The 21,517-nt window shown below is 46.2% G+C and overlaps 1 protein-coding gene across 6 annotated transcripts in view; it reads left to right on the forward strand.

Annotated features, from left to right (window-relative positions):
* Nucleotides 1–21,517, forward strand: part of NCOA2 (nuclear receptor coactivator 2) — a 410,025-nt gene that overhangs the window by 161,727 nt on the left and 226,781 nt on the right. For all 6 annotated transcript variants that reach the window (XR_004538319.1, XM_033933336.1, XM_033933340.1 and 3 more), the window contains exon 6: nucleotides 18,704–18,881. Coding sequence is in view for 5 of the 6 variants with exons in the window: in XM_033933336.1 (XP_033789227.1) it covers nucleotides 18,704–18,881 (178 nt within the window). In the remaining variant the exon portion in view is untranslated. The remainder of the gene's footprint in view (nucleotides 1–18,703; nucleotides 18,882–21,517) is intronic.

Here is a 21,517-nt window from a genome sequence, read left to right on the forward strand (position 1 = left end):
TGCAGGTGCAGCACTTCCTGGATTGGGAGATCAGGGACTGTGTTCTGGATTGGTGGATCCCTCTGGGGGTTTTGGAGCCTGGGAATGCTTGCACGGTCCTGTGCTTATTTAAGTCTGCAACTTTGTCAGACCTTATTTCTGAATCTTTGATGGAGTTCAGTTTGGTCACTCAGCCTAATCTGTCCACTTCCTCCTGGCTTTGTGGTGTGTGCTTACAGTTTGCTACCTTCCCCTAGCACCCTGATATGAGCATTCTGGTTTAGGTGAAGTCTTTGTTACCCTCCCCGGAGGATGCTCTGAGAATTGCTACAGCTATGTCATGCTGATATCCTCTGGCACAGGAGTGTCAGCAGCTTTTAGGTCAGTCCAGAGTGGATTTGGTGGTGCAGGTAACTAAACGCACCTCTCTCCCCAGTGAGGGTGGTGTAGTGTTAGAGGATATGCAGGACCACCGTGTGAATGTGGTCCTCAGGAAACTCTTTGACTAGCTGCTTTAGGCATTAAATCTGTTTCAGCAACATCTTTTGTCGCACACGCCTGTCTCTCTCAAATGCGCACACCAGAGAATGAGGCGGCAGTTCCCTCTCCTCAACTTTTATGCTGGGGACGGATAATATGGCGGATGCATTGTATGATTTTATGCAGTTTGGCAAAGGTGTCGGTGTACTCCATCTCTGCCTGCAGAATGATTTGGTTCAGACAGTAGGCTGGTAACATAGTAGATGACGGCAGATAAAGACCCAAATGGTCCATCCAGTCTGCCCAACCTGATTCAATTTAAATTAAAAAAAATTTTTTCTTAACTATTTCTGGGCAAGAATCCAAAGCTCTACCCGGTACTGTGCTTGGGTTTCAACTGCCGAAATCTCCGTCAAAACCTACTCCAGCCAATCTAAACCCTCCTAGCCATTGAAGCCCTCTCCAGCCCATCCTCCCCCAAACGGCCATATACAGACACAGACCGTGCAAGTCTGCCCAGTACTGGCCTTAGTTCAATATTTAAAATTATTTTCTGATTCTAGATCCTCTGTGTTCATCCCACGCTTCTTTGAACTCAGTCACCGTTTTCCTCTCCACCACCTCTCTCGCGAGCACATTCCAGGCATCCACCACCCTCTCCGTAAAGTAGAATTTCCTAACATTGCTCTTGAATCTACCACCCCTCAACCTCAAATTATGTCCTCTGGTTTTACCATTTTCCTTTCTCTGGAAAAGATTTTGTTCTACGTTAATACCCTTTTCTGCACACATTTCTATTGACATGGCATGCGTACTTATCACCTTTTAAAACATATATTTGTCCTCGTGCTTTTAAATTTCTTAATATTATAGTCTATGGTCAAATTGATCATCTTGTTGTCTTATTCTTAATATTTGTTATCTTTTCATTTTTATTATTATTACAACTGTTTATATAATTGTATTTTTAATATTGTGTTTTATGTTATATCTATACCTAATAGGACCCCTGATGAAGGTTGTCCGAAACACGGGACCGTGTTGGGTCCCCCGTTTGGTAAAAAGGTTTTAATATATAGTTTACTTGTCACAATAAAATTCGCCTACATCGTTGTACATATCTGCAGTTTTGGTTTGTTTGTTCCTGACTAATTTATGGTATACCATATTTTGAAGTTGAAGCTCTTGTTTGGAGTTTTTTTGGGGTACCCATGAAGCTTTTTAACTGAGGCCCTTTTTTCTCCCCAAAATTTTTTTGGGTGCTCCTTTAGTTTATTCTGGTTTTTGAAAGGGTTTTTCATTCCCTGGATAGTCTGCACTAGAGAGCTGCACGGGAACAGGGACGACGGGAATCCCGCGGGTTCCCTCTTCGGGTCACGGGGATCCTGTGGGGACGCCCCCTAGGGTCGCGGGGATCCTATGGGGATGCCCCCTAGAGTCGCTGGGTTCCTGCGGGGTTGGATGCATTCGAGCCGTGAGTCTCGTCTTCTTTTCCCTACCTGCCCTGCCGCAGCACACAGCCGACTGGAGGTTTTCCCGATGTCAGCGCTGACATCGGAGGGAGGGCTTAAGCAAAGCCCTCCCTCCCTCCGATGTCAGCGCTGACATCGGGGAAGACTTCTGGTTGGCTGTGTGCTGCGGCAGGGCAGGTAGGAAAAATTCAAGACAGTGGTGTACCAAGGGGGGGGGGGAGGTCCACCCCGGGGCAGCCTTAAGGGGGGGTGCAGAGCCGGCCAGATCCCCTTACCTTTGTGGCGCTTTCCCCCGACCGACCGACAACAGGCCCGGTCTGACAAACCTCCCTGCCTGTAGCCGCAAATCTAAATTACCTTCTTATAGCAGCTGGATTCAGGGCAGGGAGGTTTGTCGGACCGGACCTGTTCTGTTGTCGGTCGGGTGGGGAAGCGCCACGAAGGTAAGGGGCAGGGAGGAAAGGTGGAGTGTAGAGGAAAAGACGCTTAAGGGAAATGGGTAAAACTGAGGGGGGAGAAGGACGCTGAAAGCACTGGGGAAGACAGAGGGGGGAGAAGGACGCTGAAAGCACATGGGGAAGACAAAGGGGTGGAGAAGGACGCTGAAAGGACATGGGGAAGACAGAGGAGGAGAAGGATGCTGAAAGGACATGGGGAAGATGGGGGGGAGAAGGACGCTGAAGGGACATGGGGAAGAGAGAGTGAGGAGAAGACGCTGAAGAGAAATGGGGAATAGAGAGTGGGGTGAAGATGTTTAAGGGAAATGGGGGAAGAGAGATTGGGGAGAAGATGCTGAATGGAAATGGGGAAGAGAGAGTGGGGCGAAGACGCTGGCAGGGAAGAAGATAGAGATGCCAGACTATGGGGGGAGCGGAGGGAAGAAGATGGGTACCAGACCAATTTGGAAGGGGGGAGAAAGGGAGAGGCACTGTAACAGAGCAAATGGAAGACGCAGAGAGAAGAGAGATAGTGGATGGAAGGAATTGAATGAGAACATGAGGAAAGCAGAAACCAGGCATTTCTTATTTTTTTTTTTTTTTTGCTTCAGGATAAAGTAGTATATTAGTTATGTTGATAAAAATTTATAAACATTATGAGGCTCTGGTAGAAACCCGTTTACAAAGTATGTATTCTTCCCAATTAATATTTCCAAATTAATAAAGTCTCTTTGCTTATTTGTAAATGGGTTTCTACCAGAGCCTTTAATTCAGTAGCATAATTAAATGAAATAACTATTTCTGAAGTTTATAGGGACGGGCAGGGACGGAGGGGATTGCTCGCGGGGACAGGTGGGGACGGGTGGGATTCCTCACGGGGACGGGTGGGATTTTGACGGGGACGGGTGGGACTCTCTAATCTGCACTCATATAATTGCATATAAAAATTTTTTGGTATATGATTGAACATATATGCACCTCTAGTTGGATATAGTAATTGACATCACCCATTATTATAGTGTTGCTCATTTCTCTAGCTTTCCTAATCTCTGAGTTGTTGGGATACTTTCAATTTACTTTATCCAAGACAGTGAAGGTGACTAGACCTGTCACCTGGTTCCTATTCCTTCTTGATGGCTTTCCCTTCTTCACCATGGGCTTTCTACACTATTGTTTACAATCGGGGACGTTTTACAGATGGGCATTATACTGCCTCTATTGAACCATGCAGTTGTAAGTCCTATCTTTAGACACCTCCATTTATTCTAATTGTTATTCTGTCTGTAACCTTTGTTATATTTCAAGGTCAGTGAGCAATTTGTATTCCAGCAACTTACTGATTTTGCGGATAAACATCGTTTACTAAATCCTCGCCAGTCAGAGTTTTGCAACAGCCATAGTTGTGAGACTATTCTAACTGCCTTATTAAATGGTCTGTGTTCCATCATCAATCAAGGTGACTCTATCTTAATTTCTCTTGATCTTAATTTGTTTCTTTCCAGGCCCTCCCTTATGGTGATGGCTGTGATAGTTTATCATTGATTTTCTTCACATACTTTTTTAGTTTCTTTCTGGAGTTTCTCAGTTTCCTTATTCCCTGTGGGGAAAACTATAGAGGCTCAGTTTTGGCTCTCTTGTATAATTTATTTCTTCCATCGCAATAGGGATATTATGCTAAACCATCTGTGCTCGTGAGCATATTGTAGAAGATGTTAATCACAGCTTTTCAACATCACCTCCTTCTCCACTGTCTCTGCTGCCCCCTCCAGTTCTTCCTTCTGCAAGCAAGCATGAAGGTATCCGTCTGATCTGCTTTGTTTATTTTTTATTTTGCAGTGGGTTTGTTTTTTTGGGTTTTTTTGTCTTTCAGCTTGTTTGTGGATTTTTTTGGTGCACCTATACAGCCAGCCTGCTGAAGATTTGTGGAGCTCAGGGTTCTGGGCCCTTGGCACTTGCTTGCTTCCTTGACTTGGTCAGGAGCTTTAGCACAGGCTGTTAAGCATCAATGGCGGTCCTTTGGGGTGCTCAGGGTGCTAGCTGCAACTTCGCCTCCCTTCCCCCCTTTTCTGTGTTGTAGTCTGGAGTGGATAGAAGATCAGTCCAACTAAGGGCTGCCTAGCATACTGAAGATCTCGGTGTGGCAGCTGACTGGTGACTTGAGGCAGAAAACCCCTCCAGATCCAGCTATACTTTAAAGGAGCTGAAGCAGGCTGCAGCACCATTTTCCCTGCACATGGTCTGTGAGTACAGGCTATGACAGCCTATGGGGAAAATTGGGAGGTCTTAAAGTGTTTTTTGATTGTTTCTGCAGTTCGGTCCTTGTTCCCCTTCTCTAAAATCCTATTTTTTTGGTCACCCTTAAAGCGTTCAGAAGACTATTTTTTGTGCCAAAATGCAGCTGCCACGGCCATCTTGTATTTCTAATTTTTTTTTTTTTTCTAAGCTTCCCAACTTCTCCAAAACACCTATTTTTGCCTCAAAATGACAGGGATGGAGTTCTCCGACCCGAATACCCCTATATCATGCCTTATTTGCTTTGGATGGGTGACTAAAGAGTGCTCTTGTATTCAACCTCCACGCTTCATATGCTTTGGATCAGACAATGGGCAGGTGACTCGACCTCTAAAGCAACACTGAGAAGGCTATTTCATTTATTAATGCTACTGAATTAAAGGCTCTGGTAGAAAGTGAGACCCTTTTACAAATAAGCAAAGACACTTTATTAATTTGGAAGTATTAGTTGAGAAGAATACATTAGTTGTAAACGGTTCTCTGCCAGAGTTTCTAATGTAAATATAAATACTCCCAGCTGATGAGGATCCTCAAGCTATATCAGCTGAGGACTTCCTCTGAAGGTGGCTGGGAGACCTTTTTGCTAAGCTTGGCAGGCAGAAACAGCGTCCCTGAGTCACAGATGCTGGTACTCGGGGTCCTCAGCAGATTGTGCTTGGGGATCCCCACCAGCTTCTTTAAAGATGGTATATGATATGGGATCAAAAAGGAGACATCCACAGAAAAAACACAATCCCATAGATTGAAGCATGGAGTGTTGAAATAGGGTGATTGAGAATCTCATAAACCAGTTTGAATAGAATAGAAATAAATTTGTCAGCCAAGACTTACAAGTTCCACATTTCCATCATTGATTCTCAAAACTTACCCCTCCTTTTTACATTCTGTAATTATTTACTGAATTCTTTATGGCTTGTGTATTTAAAATACTTTCAATGGCGGTTCCTTTCACTCATATTATTAATATAATTTATTCCACCCAGCAAAAAAATACAATAACTTATCTTAAATAAATGCAAATTCCAAAACATGACGGGACCCGTTTCGCTCTTTCTCTAGGCTTTCTCAAGGGTTGAATGACGCTGCATTTATGGCTGGTGAAGGCTGGGTGCATAAGTCATGTGGCCGATGCAAAATGTGTCATTTTTGTACCTTTGCATTAGTTGAATGGGTCAGGAACAAAACCAAGTTGATGTCAATGGATTGTAATTCCTCCGGGGTTGTATACATTATTCAATGCCCTTGTGGCGATTTATATGTAGGACAAACGATGAGGAGCATCAAAACCCGGATAAGTGAACATATAAGTAGGATTCGCTTTGTGATACAAGAAGCCCCTTTGGTTTCCCATTGGTCCAAAAATTCACATGTTGCAGATGATCTTCGGTACTCAGTGCTGGACACAATGAGAGATACATGAGGAAGTGACTTGGCCCGTATACTTTGGAGAAAAGAACAACGTTGGATATTCTCACTTAATACCTTACATCCAAATGGCCTCAATTGTGAGATTGAGTGGCATGCGTTCTTATAGTCACATTGCCACGCAGAGAGAGTTTTTGTGGGTTTTCTATTTTTTTTAGTAATCTTCCATGTTTTTTTTATAGTGAGCTTGACAGTTTTTTGCTGGCCATTTAAATGATTACAACATCACGCTTTTATATCATCACGTCTTTACATCCTCCCATGTGAGTTTTTTTAAAGCAGGATGACTTATGGAGTTTTCTATCATTTGGAAGCTGGACACGCCAGTGTGAGATGCTGAATCTTTCAAAAATCTGTTTCAAAAATCTATGGCATGTATGACAGGTACCTATCTCTTGACATTGGAGTGTTTTCATATGTATTCTTTGAAGCAGTATTTATATTCACTCTTTTTAAAGCTAATAAGAGTTTATCACATATATTGCTTGCAGATATTGAACACTGGAGATGGAAATGTACTGGGAGCATTGCTTGATAATGCAATAGGCTTGTTATCCCAGGACAAGCAGGCAGCATATTCTTAACGCATGGGTGACGTCACCGACGGAGCCCCGGTACGGACCTTTTTAACTAGAAAGTTCTAGTTGGCCACACCGCGCATGCGCGAGTGCCTTCCCGCCCGACGGAGGAGAGCATGGTCCCCAGTTTCTTCGTTTCCGCGGAGCGAAGAAGATGCATGTGTTTTCAACGGCCGTTGAAAAACTAATTTTTGCCTTCCCGCTCGCGTATTTTTTCACTTTTTTTCCTTTTTTCTTATCGGATTCCCTTTATTTTTGTTTTCAAAAAAAAAAAACTCGTCGAGTTTTCCTTATTTTTTCAGGCCGGCCCCGGCGGGGCCTGTTGCCACCATACAGGCCTCCGGGTTCGATTTTGCGGAGGCCGTGTTTCCATTCATGCCCCCTCAACCGGGTTTTAAGAAGTGTCAGCAGTGTGCACGCCGATCTCCCTCACCGACCCACACAATTGGTGCCTCCAGTGCTTGGGTCCAGAGCATCGGGCTGACACCTGCACCCGCTGTGCTACTCTTAAAAAGCGTACTTTGAAAAATCGGCAGATCCAGCAAAATATTTTGTTTGGTACCGGATCTGCCATGGAACCGGCTGCGACGTCGACGGCACCACAAAAGTCGGCACCGACTACATCAACACCACCGGACCCTTCCTCGGGGTCGTTGGGCCCAGGTAAGCCGGCTAAGAAGCCTCCCACTTCCCTTGAGCGCCCTCCTGCCACGGTTGCGACACCGGCCCTCCCAGCACCGCACCGGCTCCGCAAACGCTCCGCTCCGATCTCGGTGAGTGCCTCATCATCGGCCTCCTCATCGCCGGAGCATAGAGCGGCACCTATGGTACCGAAGAAGAAAAAAGCGGTACCGGTGCCTCCCCTGGACGACCGCATCGCGGCCATACTCCAAACACAGTTACAGGAGCAGCTGCAACAACAGCTCCAACAACTGTTGCCGGCGTTGCTGGCACCGCATCTTCCGGTACGGGACCGGTCCGAGCCTCACACTGTCCCATCGGTGTCGACCCCCTCGGAACCGATTAATACTTCCATGCCGGTGCTCTTGGCAGAAACACCTACAGTACATACCCGTGATGCTGCCGACCCTGTCCGGTCCCAGGAACGACATCGGTCTTCCTCACCCGGTACCGCCTCGGTGCGCTCAGGCAAATCTCTTTCAAAGACCCGCCATGCCGAGCCCTCCACACCGATGTCCAAACGTACGCACCCCGACGTTAGGGACCCAGATTTGTGGGAAGACTCCCCTCACGGTACCGAGGAGGATGCTTCGTCAACCGACGAAGAACCCTCCATGACCTACACCGTCTCCAAACCAGAGCAATCCTCTTTCTCCAAATTCCTTAGGGAGATGTCAGCAGCTCTTTCCATTCCCTTAGAGTCCGACTCTAAAAAGTCTCAGGCTTTCCTCGATGCCCTAGACTTTGAGCAACCTCCCAAAGAATTTCTGAAGTTGCCCGTCCACGACATTTTACGGGAAACTTTCTATAAAAACTGGGAAGCTCCCCTCACGGTTCCTGGAGCCCCTCGTAAATTGGATAGCTTGTACCGGGTTATTCCAATCCCAGGGTTTGATAAACCTCAATTGCCCCACGAGTTCCTCCTGGTGGAATCTACTTTGAAAAAATCTCAGGGTTCCAGTGTATATGCCTCCACCCCTCCTGGCAGAGAGGGAAAAACCATGGATAAATTTGGTAAGTGCCTTTTCCAAAATGCCATGTTAGCCAATAGAGCCAACAACTACACCTTCCACTTCTCCTTCTACATGAAGCATCTGGTGCAACAGCTCTCCTCCTTACAGAAATACCTTCCTGAACGTAAGGTCCCTCTTTTCCAGCAACATATTTCCAGCCTCCTCCAACTCAGGAAATTCATGGTTCGCTCCATCTACGACTCATTTGAGCTGACCTCTCGCGCATGTCCCATGGCGGTGGCCATGCGACGTTTGGCATGGCTGAGAGTCTCTGACCTGGACATTAACCACCAGGACCGCCTGGCTAACGCACCTTGTCTGGGTGATGAACTCTTCGGAGAGTCCCTGGACTCAACAACCCAGAAACTCTCAGCACATGAGACCAGGTGGGACACTCTGATTAAACCTAAAAAGAAGACTCCACCTGCTCGCACCTACAGGCAGCAGTCTTCATACCAGCGCAGGTTCTCGGCCAGAACTCTCAACCCGCCTCAACAGCAGCCTCGCCGACCTCGTCAACAGCATCAATCTCAGGCTCGCTCACAGTCTCACCAACCTGCCAAGCCTCTCCCTCCGTCAAAACCATCTCAGCCCTTTTGACTTTTTCCTCCAGGGCATAGCCAGTCTCCCATCATCATTGCCTCTTCCTCAGCCTATCGGAGGTCGACTCCAAATCTTCCTCAGCCGTTGGGAGGTCATCACATCAGACCAATGGGTCCTCAACATCATTCGCCACGGCTACTCTCTCAACTTCCAGACTCTTCCACCAGACAATCCTCCCGTAGAGTCTGCTTCTCACTCCTCCCAAACCCCCCTCCTCCTGAGGGAGGTCCAATCCCTCCTTCTTCTCAATGCCATCGAAGAGGTGCCTCCGGACCAAAGGGGTCAGGGATTCTACTCCCGCTACTTCCTGGTTCCCAAGAAGACAGGAGACCTTCGTCCCATCCTCGATCTCAGGGACCTCAACAAGTGTCTGGTCAAGGAGAAGTTCAGAATGCTCTCCCTTGCCACGCTTTACCCTCTTCTCTCTCAACACGACTGGCTATGTTCCCTGGACCTCAAAGAGGCCTACACTCACATCCCAATCAATCCGACTTCACGTCGCTACCTACGGTTTCAGATACAGCACCGTCACTATCAGTACAAAGTGCTACCTTTTGGCCTCGCTTCATCGCCCAGGGTGTTCACCAAGTGCCTTATTGTGGTGGCGGCCTTCCTCAGGTCTCACAACCTCCAGGTGTTCCCCTACTTGGATGATTGGTTGGTGAAAGCACCTACGAATCCACTTGTGCTTCAAGCCACTCATCACACCATCTCTTTCCTCCATCTCCTGGGGTTCGAGATCAACTACCCCAAGTCGCATCTGCTTCCCACACAGCGACTTCAGTTCATTGGAGCAGTTCTCGACACCACACTAATGAGGGCGTTCCTCCCCTCCGACCGTCAACGGACCCTGCTCCACCTCTGTCATCGGGTACTCTTTCATCACTCCATTCCTGCCCGACAGATGATGGTCCTCCTGGGCCACATGGCCTCGACGGTCCATGTGCTTCCTCTGGCGCGACTCCACCTCAGGACACCTCAATGGACTCTTGCCAACCAATGGTCACAGACCACGGATCTTCTTTCTCATCTCATCTCTGTGACATCGTCTCTTCAGCAATCTCTTCAATGGTGGTTGAACTCCTCAAATCTTTCCAGGGGTCTACTCTTTCATCTACCCCCTCACTCCATGATCATAACTACGGATGCCTCCCCCTATGCGTGGGGAGCTCGCCTGGGAGATCTACGCACCCAGGGACTCTGGACCCCTCAGGAGCGTCAACATCACATCAATTTCCTGGAACTCAGAGCCATGTTCTATGCTCTCAAGGCCTTCCAGCACCTTCTCTGCCCTCAGGTCCTTCTCCTGTGCACAGACAATCAAGTCGCCATGTACTACATAAACAAGCAAGGCGGCACCGGATCTCGCCTCCTTTGTCAGGAGGCTCTCAGCATCTGGACCTGGGCCACGGCCCGCAATCTCTTCCTCAAGGCTGTCTATATCCAGGGCGAACAGAACTCCCTGGCCGACAATCTCAGCCGCATCCTTCAACCTCACGAGTGGACTCTGGACCCTTCAACACTCCACTCCATCTTTGCCCGCTGGGGCACTCCGCAGGTGGACCTCTTTGCAGCGCCTCACAACCATCAGCTACCCCAGTTCTGTTCCAGACTCTTCTCTCCTCATCGTCTGACCCCAGATGCATTCCTGCTCGACTGGACGGATCGGTTCCTCTATGCCTTTCCTCCACTACCTCTGATGTTGCGGACGTTATCCAAACTCCGCAGGGACAGGGCCACCATGATTCTCATCGCTCCTCGGTGGCCTCGCCAACACTGGTTCTCCCTCCTGCTTCAGCTCAGCTCCAGGGAGCCCATTCCTCTTCCTGTGTTTCCTACTCTACTTACGCAGCAAAGTCAGTCTCTACTGCATCCCAATCTGTCTTCGCTCCACCTGACAGCTTGGTTTCTCTCGGGCTGACCTCTCCAGAGAATCTGTCTCAGCCTGTCCGTCGCATTTTGGATGCCTCCAGGAAACCGGCCACCCTCCAATGTTACCATCAGAAGTGGACCAGGTTCTCCTCTTGGTGTCTAATGCATCATCACGATCCCACCTCATTAGCGGTGGAAACTGTACTGGACTATTTGCTCTCTCTGTCCGACGCTGGCCTCAAGTCTACCTCAATCAGAGTCCACCTCAGTGCCATCACTGCGTTTCATGAGCCTATCCTCGGAAAACCTCTCACGGCTCATCCACTGGTTTCCCGGTTCATGAGAGGCCTCTTCAATGTCAAACCACCTCTGAAGCCTCCTCCTGTCGTCTGGGACCTGAATGTGATTTTATCAGCCCTCATGAAACCCCCTTTTGAGCCTCTTGCCACAACTTCGCTCAAACTTCTAACATGGAAGGTGCTTTTCCTCATTGCCATCACCTCTGCCAGGAGGGTTAGTGAGATGCATGCACTGGTCGCCGATCCACCATTCACTGTTTTTCACCATGACAAGGTGGTTCTGCGTACCCATCCTAAATTCCTTCCCAAGGTGGTCTCGGCTTTTCACCTTAACCAGTCCATTGTGTTGCCTGTTTTTTTCCCTAAACCCCATTCTCATCCTGGGGAACAGGCGTTGCACACGCTGGATTGTAAGCGTGCCCTTGCATACTACCTTGACCGTACCAGGGCTCACCGCTCGTCCCCTCAGCTCTTTCTGACCTTCGATCCTAACCGTCTAGGTCGTCCTGTCTCTAAACGGACGTTTTCCAACTGGCTTGCTGCCTGTATTGCGTTCTGTTATGCTCGGGCCGGTCTCTCACTGGAAGGTGCTGTCACGGCCCACAGGGTCAGAGCTATGGCTGCTTCTGTGGCTTTCCTCCGTTCCACGCCCATCGAGGAAATCTGCAAGGCTGCCACTTGGTCCTCAGTTCACACGTTCACTACTCACTACTGTCTGGATGCCTTCTCCAGACGGGATGGACACTTCGGCCAATCTGTGTTACAACATTTATTTTCCTAATGGCCAATCATCCCTCCTCCCTCTCTGTTAGCTTGGAGGTCACCCATGCGTTAAGAATATGCTGCCTGCTTGTCCTGGGATAAAGCACAGTTACTTACCGTAACAGGTGTTATCCAGGGACAGCAGGCAGATATTCTTACGTCCCACCCTCCTCCCCGGGTTGGCTTCTTAGCTGGCTTATCTTAACTGGGGACCACGCTCTCCTCCGTCGGGCGGGAAGGCACTCGCGCATGCGCGTTGCGGCCAATTAGAACTTTCTAGTTAAAAAGGTCCGTACCGGGGCTCCGTCAGTGACGTCACCCATGCGTTAAGAATATCTGCCTGCTGTCCCTGGATAACACCTGTTACGGTAAGTAACTGTGCTTTGCCTTTTACAATTTCAAGTGATAGTCAACTCTATTTCGGGTTCCCTGAGGAAGAGATCAAAAGAGGGCCATGTCGGGACCCCCTGAACCATTTTTGAGATAAGTGGCAAATATTTATAGGCAAATATATTTTATTGAGCAAGTAAAAGACAGCATCACAGTAACGATACAAAAAGCAAAACAGATCAACCTTTTATCATGAGAAACCTATTCCCCACATATCCCAATCCCCCAACCAACCCCCCCACCCCAAAACCAACCCACAAAGCATCCCCATCCCCACCCCGAGTCCTCCATCCAAAGGAATAGTACAAAGGTAAACCCAAAAGAAACAGTCATACCAAACATAACAAAAAAGGGACACTAGACAAAAATTCAGCAATTATGCAAACGTCTGCGAGCCAGAGGAGTCATGGTAGTCCAAAACGGTTCCCAGGTTCGCTGAAAGATACGACCTGGAAGAGAAGACATATCTTTCACATCCCTCCATTCCCACATCAAGAAAGTAATCATCCGGCATCGCCATAGTGAATAGTCCGGAGCATCAGTCTCAAGCCATTTTAACAAGATACATTTCAGAGCAATAAGCACAGTCCACTTGAGAAAAGCTGCAACTCCCTTCATACGAGGGAAATAGTGAGGAACCATACTAAACAGGAGCAAAGGGGAACGATGAATGGTAATTTTCCAAATGCGTTCCACAAAAGCAAAAACAGCAGCCCAAAAATCTTGAACATCAGGGCAGGACCAGAACATGTGACCTAAGCTCGCTTCAGGAGCATGGCAACGAAGGCAGGCTGCAGTCTCACGTAAGCTAGATAAATAAGCCCTCTTAGGAGTAATATACAAGCAGAAGATCAACTTATAATGTTGCTCCCAAAATGTGGAATATTTGCGATAGGCAGGCAGCCGACGGACTGCCTGAAGAAGCACATCCATCGGCAATTCCACTGCTAGGTCACGAGCCCAAGCATCTCGCAATTTAGAATGGTCAAACAAGGGGGACTCATCTTTCAAGTGACGATGATGGAATTTTAGAGGGACCGGAAGTTGGGAACCAAAGGTGAATGCCGTAGACAATAGCTCTTGGCAGGAGGCTTGCAAGGAACCAGAGGGTAAAGATGAAATGTAATGATGTACTTGCATATAAGCAAAATAATCAGAAGACGGGATATCAAACTCTTCTCGCAACTGTGCAAAAGACTTAATTTTCCCATCATCATCAACCAAGTGAAAGACATAATGAATGCCCCTCGCTTCCCACCTAGCAAAACTCGGCCCATCTATCCCAGGTAAGAAGGAGCTATTAAAGCGAAGAGGCAGAAATGGAGTGACAGAAGAAGAAAGAGCATGAAATTTGCAGACCTATCGCCAAATCTTCCGCAAGGGACTGTGGAGCACCATCACCGAGAGAGGCTCTGGCACTAGAGAAGGAAGAGAATGAAGATAGGCACTAAAGTGAGTAGACTGAAAACAGGAAAGTTCCAAGGAAGTATTGGTGAACGCTGAAGTACCCCTAAAGAGATCATTAATGTGGCGCATCCCACAGCCAACAGTCAAATATCTAAGGTTCAACAAACCCAAGCCACCCCTATACCACGATGACGCCGCCCATTGATAAGGCAGGCGGAGCCGCTTCCCAGTCCAAAGAAATCTCTGGACCATGCGTTCTAGGCGTCTCTCATCCCGAGACGTCAAGTACAGAGGCAGGACCTGATAGACATAAAGCCAACAGGGGACGATGAACATGTTATACAGATGCACCCGACCTAAGAGCGAAAAGGGGAGAGATCCCCATAACTGTAATTTATTCTGAAGGGCCTGAAACAACGGTTCCGCATTCAATCGATATAGACGAGATAAATCCTGAGGAATAAAAACCCCCAAATATTTTAAAGTAGAGTCAGCCCAGCGAAGAGGAAAATCACCCATCCTCTTGGCACGTAGCTCAGGGGGAAAAGGCAAGGCCAAGGACTTATCCAGATTAAGAGTCAGGCCCGAATAAAAGCCAAATTCAGAAATGAGGTCCAGCGTTGTCGGTAACGAAACCTCAGGTCGAGTAAGAATCAAAAACATGTCATCAGCAAATGCTAAAGTCTTTAACTCAATCTCACCCACTTGAAGGCCCCTCACCTCAGCAAACCCCCTAAGAGTACACAACAACGGTTCCAGAGAAAGAAGAAACAGCAAGGGGGAAAAAGGCCAGCCCTGCCGAATTCCACGAAGAATGGAAAAAGAATCTGTACGGATACCATTAACTAGAAGTGAAGCCCTAGGATTAGAGTAGAGAGAACGAATGGCGTCAAGATAAAACCCCCCCAACCCTACATGTTTGAGAGTACGAAACAAAAAAGACCAAAGTACACTATCAAATGCCTTAGAAGCATCAAGACTAACAAACAGAGCTGGAATCCGATGAGAACTACAATGGGCAAGAGCAAAGAGAACCTTTCTAACATTATGAACGGAGTGACGACCCCGAACAAAACCTACTTGATCCTCATGGATAATCTGAGGAAGGTGAGGAGCAAGACGATCAGCCAACATACGGGCAAGAAGTTTTAAATCCACATTAATCAAAGAAATGGGGTGATAAGACCCTGGGGAATCGGCCTGTATTCCAGGTTTCAACAATAAAGTGATAAGGGCCTCGTTAGCATAACGCGGAAAAGAATCCTGAGTTATGGCAGCATTAAAATAAGCCAGCAAAGGGCCATAAAGAGTTGAGGAAAGAATTCGATAGAAGTCTCCCAAAAAACCATCAGGGCCCAGGGCTCGGTCAGATTTGAGAGCCTTAATGGCTGACTCCAACTCAACTGCTCGAAATGGGGAAGTCCAGAAGACTGAAGGTAATCTGTCAATAAATCTGAAGAGACATCATCGGGAGCTTCATAGAGCCATTGGAAAAAGTCAAAAAGGACCCCTGAAATGTCAGACGTAGTAGTCGCTACCCTTCCATTCGAAGTCCGAAGGGATAAAATCAGTTTCCTACTAGTCTCAGTAGAAACCAAGTGGGCCATAAGCCGTCCGGGCTTGTTCCCAAAGCGTTGAAAACGGTGCTGATGAAAAGCCCTCCATTTTTGGGAACGAGAATGAAGTAATGAGTTCAAAGCTTCCTGAGTAGACAAATATCCCTCCTGAGTCTCCTTCAAAGGAAGTAATTGAAAAGACCGTTTAGCCACTCGCAAGGCCCGTTCTAAGGTAACAATACCACTATTAATACGTTTATTGCGGGCACTCAAAAAAGAAATAATGTGTCCACGAATCACAGACTTCCCAGCCTCCCAAAACAAAATAGGATCATCCATGTGATGAGCATTATTGGTGGAATAATCATCCCATTGAGTCTGCAGAAAGGTCCGAAATTCTGCATCCTGAGCAAGATAGAACGGGAACCACCAGGATAGAGTTCGAAGATATGTGGCATCCAGGTAAATGTCCACCCAAATCAGTGCATGATCAGAAATATTCAGAGGACCTATCTCGGCCGACAGGACTGAAGAAAACAAAGGCGAAGAGAGAAAAATATGGTCTCTCCGTGACCAGGTGCCATGGGCACGAGAAAGATGGGTATAGTCACGAACCTCAGGGTGAAGAAGGCGCCAAGGGTCCACTACAGAAAGAGTATCACAAAAATCAGAAAGAAGACGACCCTTGGCACCCAAAGAGGCAATGGAGGATCTGGACTTACCCAAGTCAGGATCCGACACCAAATTAAAATCACCCAAGAGAAGAAGAGGATCTCCAGGGAAACGAGAACAAAGGTGAAGCAACCGTCGCTCCTGGGTGGGGGGAGGTGTATTTTGCATCTTCTCAGGGCCGCCATGGTGGCATTGCGGTGCTGGTCTGTAAGTCTTCGCCTCTAGGAGTTCAAGTTCTTGATAAAGCTGCCGATGGTAGATCGCTGCTCTTGTGCCTCACCATGGGAGCACGATCCTATCTTCTACTTGTGGTCTATGGAATGCAAGGCAGGCAGAGTCTCTTCTCAGACAATGACACTGCTGTGGCTTATGTCAGGAGTGCTTTGCTACACCTGGAGGTGCAATCATTCAGATGGGAGAGGCCCACCTGTAAGTGATATCCATGTCACATGTAGTGGGAGTCAACAGTATACAAGATGATTTTCTCAGCAAATAGACGCTACATCTGGGAGAATGGTCATTTTCTCCAGAGGCCTTCTGAAGCATTGGGCGTCAGTGGAGCCTCCCAACCTTTAATTTGATGGCCGTGGCAGAGAACAAGAAAGTAGAGCATTTTTTCAGTCGCAGAAGTGAACAAGGAGGTGCCTGCCTGTACACCTTGGTTCAATCCTGGCTGGATAGGGAACTCTTATATGTGATTCCCCATTGGCCCATAATAAACCAAGTTCTCTGCAGGATTGCAGATCATAAGAACTTAAGAATTGCCTTACTGGGTCAGACCAATGGTCCAGCTAGCCCAGTATCCTGTCTTCGTGGAGGCCAATCCATGTCACAAGTACCTGGCAAAAACCCAAATAGTAGCAGCATTCCATGCTACCATCCCATGTCTGTCTCAACAGCAGACTATGGACTTTTCCTCCACAAATTTGTCCAAACCTTTTTTGAAACCAGGAATGATTTGGCTGCAGTGGCCTTGATATGTGGATCTGATCCAGTTGCAAAGGGACATGTCTCTGGTTCAGCAAGAGCTGCTGACTTAGGGGCCAATGGCCTTAAGAACATAAGCAGTGCCTCTGCTGGGTCAGACCAGAGGTCCACTCACGCCCAGCAGTCTGCTCATGCGGCGGCCCATCAGGTTCAGGACCTGTATAGTAATCCTCTATCTATCTATCTATCTTAGAGCCAGAACATTTTGGTCTTATGGCATGGCTCTTGAGCGCGCAGAGTTAGAGCACAAGGGGGCTCACATTGTCACATCATTCATAAATTCTGTTTAGTATACTTCTAGCACAGCAGAACAGACCTGTATTATCGGAGAGCGTCCTCATACCCCTCCTTATATTCTGTCATGAGGGCTATTGCCTGCTTTGGTACAAACTGAAGGGGGCAGTATGCTCCACTGAGGAAGGAAGAGGAGTTGAAAGCTGTGATTGATCCCTTCTGCAAAGTGTGCAGGTTTGGATTCACTATCTACTTGTCCAGAATGACGCATCTATTTACAAGAAAGAAAATTATCGAGGTAAGAACTTAAAATCGTTCTTAGTTGGCGGATGGTTTGAAAAGTTTGGTAAAATGACAGGTTAAATAATGTAGTCTCCATCTAGGGCTATACACTTAGTCCAGCGAGTTTCCAGTTTTTTTGTATCGTAGGAAAAATAGTTTTCAAAAAAACTGGAAACTCACTGGACTAGGTATATAGCCCTCTATGGAGACCGTTTAACCTGATTTTTTACCAAACTTTTCAAACCACCATAGTAGTTAATCAATTAAAGTTATTACTTGCTACTATGAATATTATTTTCTCCTTAAACTTAAATTTTAAATTAGGTAGCCCAGTCTTCTAATATTGTTAGATCTTCATGAGTTCTATCAATCACTTTTTCAGTTGGAATGTATAACATAATATTGTCTGCATATATAAATGGGCTAAATCCCAATAGGGCTATTTCTCAATAGGGCCATTAACACATTAAATAATATGGGGGTGATGGTGAACCTTGGGGTTCACCATACAGAAAGGTCACTGCAATGGCTGTGGTAATATTAAAGAAAGTCTTAAAGCATTTATTAAATATTCAGGCTAGCAGACCTCAGAAGTACCCTACTGTATGTCTATCATCTTCAAAGAACATACAGATCAATTGGCACCCATGGTCATCATAGGCCTCTATAGCATTTAAAAATCTATTGCGGGAAGCATGAGCCGTTGGATAGAAGGGGGATTTTCCTTGATACAGCCCATTCGGGGCGAAACATAGTCTATGTCGGAGTGCCTACCCCCACCCGTGTAGATGAAAGATGAGTACTTTTTGATACTTTTTGATATTTCAAATATTTATACTTATATATATAAAAATCAAAAAAATGTTATAGAGGCCTATGACGACCATGGGTGCCAATTGATTTGTATGTTCTTTGAAGATGATAGACATACAGTAGGGTACTTCTGAGGTCTGCTAGCCTGAATATTTAATAAATGCTTTAAGACTTTCTTTAGTTAATGCTTTAGTGCTTTATATTTAAAGAGGTCTAAAATATTCGAGCCTGATACAGTGGACTTGTGGTAATATTAGCCATAGCTCATGGGAAAAGCTCATGTAAGGGTATGTTAGTGTCTTTATTGCAGCTTAGTAAAAGTGCCCCTTACTTATGTCTCTTCATATATTCAAGGAGGAAAGTTAAAGTGGTGAGATTTTCAGTAAAAAAGTGTATTTTCTCTTGGGGGTATTTTTCCCTATCAATAGAGCTCATGATGATTTGTCTCCATTTGTTTTCCTCATTGCAGGCCCTAGATGGATTCTTTTTTGTGGTGAACTTAGAAGGCAATATTGTATTTGTTTCTGAAAATGTGACACAGTATCTGAGATATAATCAAGAAGAGCTTATGAATACCAGTGTATACAGCATATTGCACGTTGGTGACCACAACGAGTTTATCAGAACCTTGCTGCCAAAGTCTTTAGGTAAAGTATGTTAAATATACTTGTAATTGAAGATTAATTTATACTTTGTTTTCCTAAGAATGTATTTTTATGTAGGTGACTGCCCCAGAGCACCTTGTTCTTGATATTTATAACCTAACATGCATAGAAATGTAGAATGAGACCATGTGCACTGAGATGGTTCTTTTTATATGTACTTTACTTCTGTGAAATGACTTTATTCTCTGAGGACAAGCAGTTATTAATTCTCACATATGGGTGACATCATCCATAGAACACTGTACAGATAGTCAAATAGTGTATTGTCACTTTAAATTTTAGCATAGCTCATACTGCGCACATGCTGGTGCCCTTCTGCCTGACGTTGCCTTGAGGGACCTGCCGTTCTTAGTTTTCTGTGGAACTGAGAAGCTATCAAATTTTTCAGCGTGTCAAATTTTTCCCTTTATAGGTGCCTTCCTTTTATTTATTTTTTCTTCAGTTTTTCTCGTTTTTTCATATTTAGTTAGGGGTTTTTTTTTCACTTTTATTTTTTTTTTTTTGGGGGGGGCTTCAGACCCTCCTCCCCCCCCCAAAAAAAAGCCTTTATCTGTTCTGGGAGCCTCAAACCATTTTCAGGTTGAGTTTTCTTTAGCTCCATGGGCCATTTGACTTTGTTGGCGGTTTTCCCCAGGGCGCCTAGTGGCTTCAAACAGTGCACTCGATGTAATAGGACCATTTCAGGCACTGATCTGCACAGCTGGTGTGTCCCAGTGTCTTGGACCTGACCATCGAGACATTTTGTGCACCTTCTGCTCTTGCATACAGAAGAGGTTGCTTAAGGCTTTTCTGTACCACTTCAGGGGCATCGAGTATGGCTGGAGATTCCCATCCCTCAATCTTGATCTATTTCAACATCGACACCTGTACTGCCTGCGTCAGTTGAGGCAGCACAGGGACTCCACATCTTCATCGTCAGTGCTGCCTGCATCGGGAGAACCTTGTAAGAGAGCTAAGAAGCACAAACATGTCTCCCCCTACCAGACATTCCTTGGTATCTTCCCTGGTTTCCATGGCATCGATGCAATCTAAGGGTCGACGCAAGGGCGACCACTCACCATCCCTTCAACTAGTGTCTCATCTTAGTTGTCTCTCAATATTGAGGTCCCCGTGGCTCATCATCCAGTACAACAAAGCACTCAGTGTACTTTTGCCAATATCGATACCGGCACCATCAGTATAGGCTCAACTCTGAGCGTTGCTCCAGCAAGAACTTGCCTGGTTACTGTAGTTGGTGGAGCTTGCACAGGCTTCTGCATCTTTTATACCATCATCTGCCCAGTCTTAGGTTGTGTTGACATGTCGCTCCAGGCACTGCTCTAGGATCCCTTGGAATCGAAGGCGCTCAATGCATGCTCTTCCTCCAGGGAGTGTAATACTCCTGCTTCTCCTCAATGTGTTCTCAACTCTCTATTCGATTCTGCTCTTCACAGTATGCTACAAGAGATTATTCGATGAAATTGACTTTGATCTATCACCATGTTCCAGTGATGACGTTCCTGAATTTTCTGCAGATAAATCTTATGGAATACCATCTGATCCTCCTCCTCCTTTTCTACGTTGTAGATTTCCACCTGAAAGTTTATTTCTCACAACAAATGGGACAAGAACTCCCTATCAACATGAAATCTGAAGAGTTGATTGGAGGCCTCAGACTGAAGGATGGCCTGAAGAGTGTATCAAACTTCCATTCCATAAGCTCATGAAAGATGCTCTCTATAGAAAACAGACTTGTCCTGGGTTTGATAAACTTCAACTTCAATCTCCTGTGATTGAGTCTTCCCTAAATCATGCTGGTAGCTCTCACTCATATGCTAACACTCCCCCAGGCAAAAAAGTTAGAACCCTGGGCATATTTGCTAACATAATATTGGACTACAATTTCTACATGTCCTTTTATTTGATGTCTTTAGTAAAACAGTTACTAAACTTTGAGCAACACATCCCCTCAGACCAGCAGAAACTGTTTCACCAGGGAGAGACCTGAACTCCTTTACCTACCCTCCAATTAAGAGAGCAAAGAGAAAAAAAATGCTAAAAGGCCTTCTGACCTTCCAAGCAGCAAGACTGGCTGACGATGTCAGAATATTAAGAAAGAAGCAAAGGAGTAGGGTCTGACACAATGTTTTCCAGCCAATGTAAAGTTTAATAAAATGAAGTATTTTAAAGTGATCAAGATTTGACACTAAGTTGTGTTTCAGCAGACAGCTGCCTCCATCAAGAGTCACAAATTCTTTTCCAGTGCAAGCGGGTTATTTCCCCATGACTGCAAGCCTCTGCAGATTTTTTTCTGTAACCCTCCTACTTCACTGAGAGCTCTACTGCCACGTACAGTTTTTCCTTTCTGCACATGAGCAGGAAGGAGTATTTCTGTTCTGCTCTTTTTATTCAAGTTATTTTCGGATTTTCTTCAGTCTTTCAGTGCTTGGAGCTTCCATGTTTGTGGGTTCAGCTCTACATGCATGGAGAAGAAGCAGATAGTGGTCTACAGCTGACAGGTCAATCCCTTGTGGTACCTGTTGGCCAGCCTGCAGAAGCATTTTTGGAGCTCGGGGCCATCCCTGATTAGTGTTGCTCACCTACTACTTGGCAGGGGTTTGAGCACAGGCTCTTAGGCA

Source organism: Geotrypetes seraphini, chromosome 2 (genome assembly GCF_902459505.1).
Source record: "Geotrypetes seraphini chromosome 2, aGeoSer1.1, whole genome shotgun sequence".
Classification (NCBI taxonomy): Eukaryota; Metazoa; Chordata; class Amphibia; order Gymnophiona; family Dermophiidae; genus Geotrypetes; species Geotrypetes seraphini.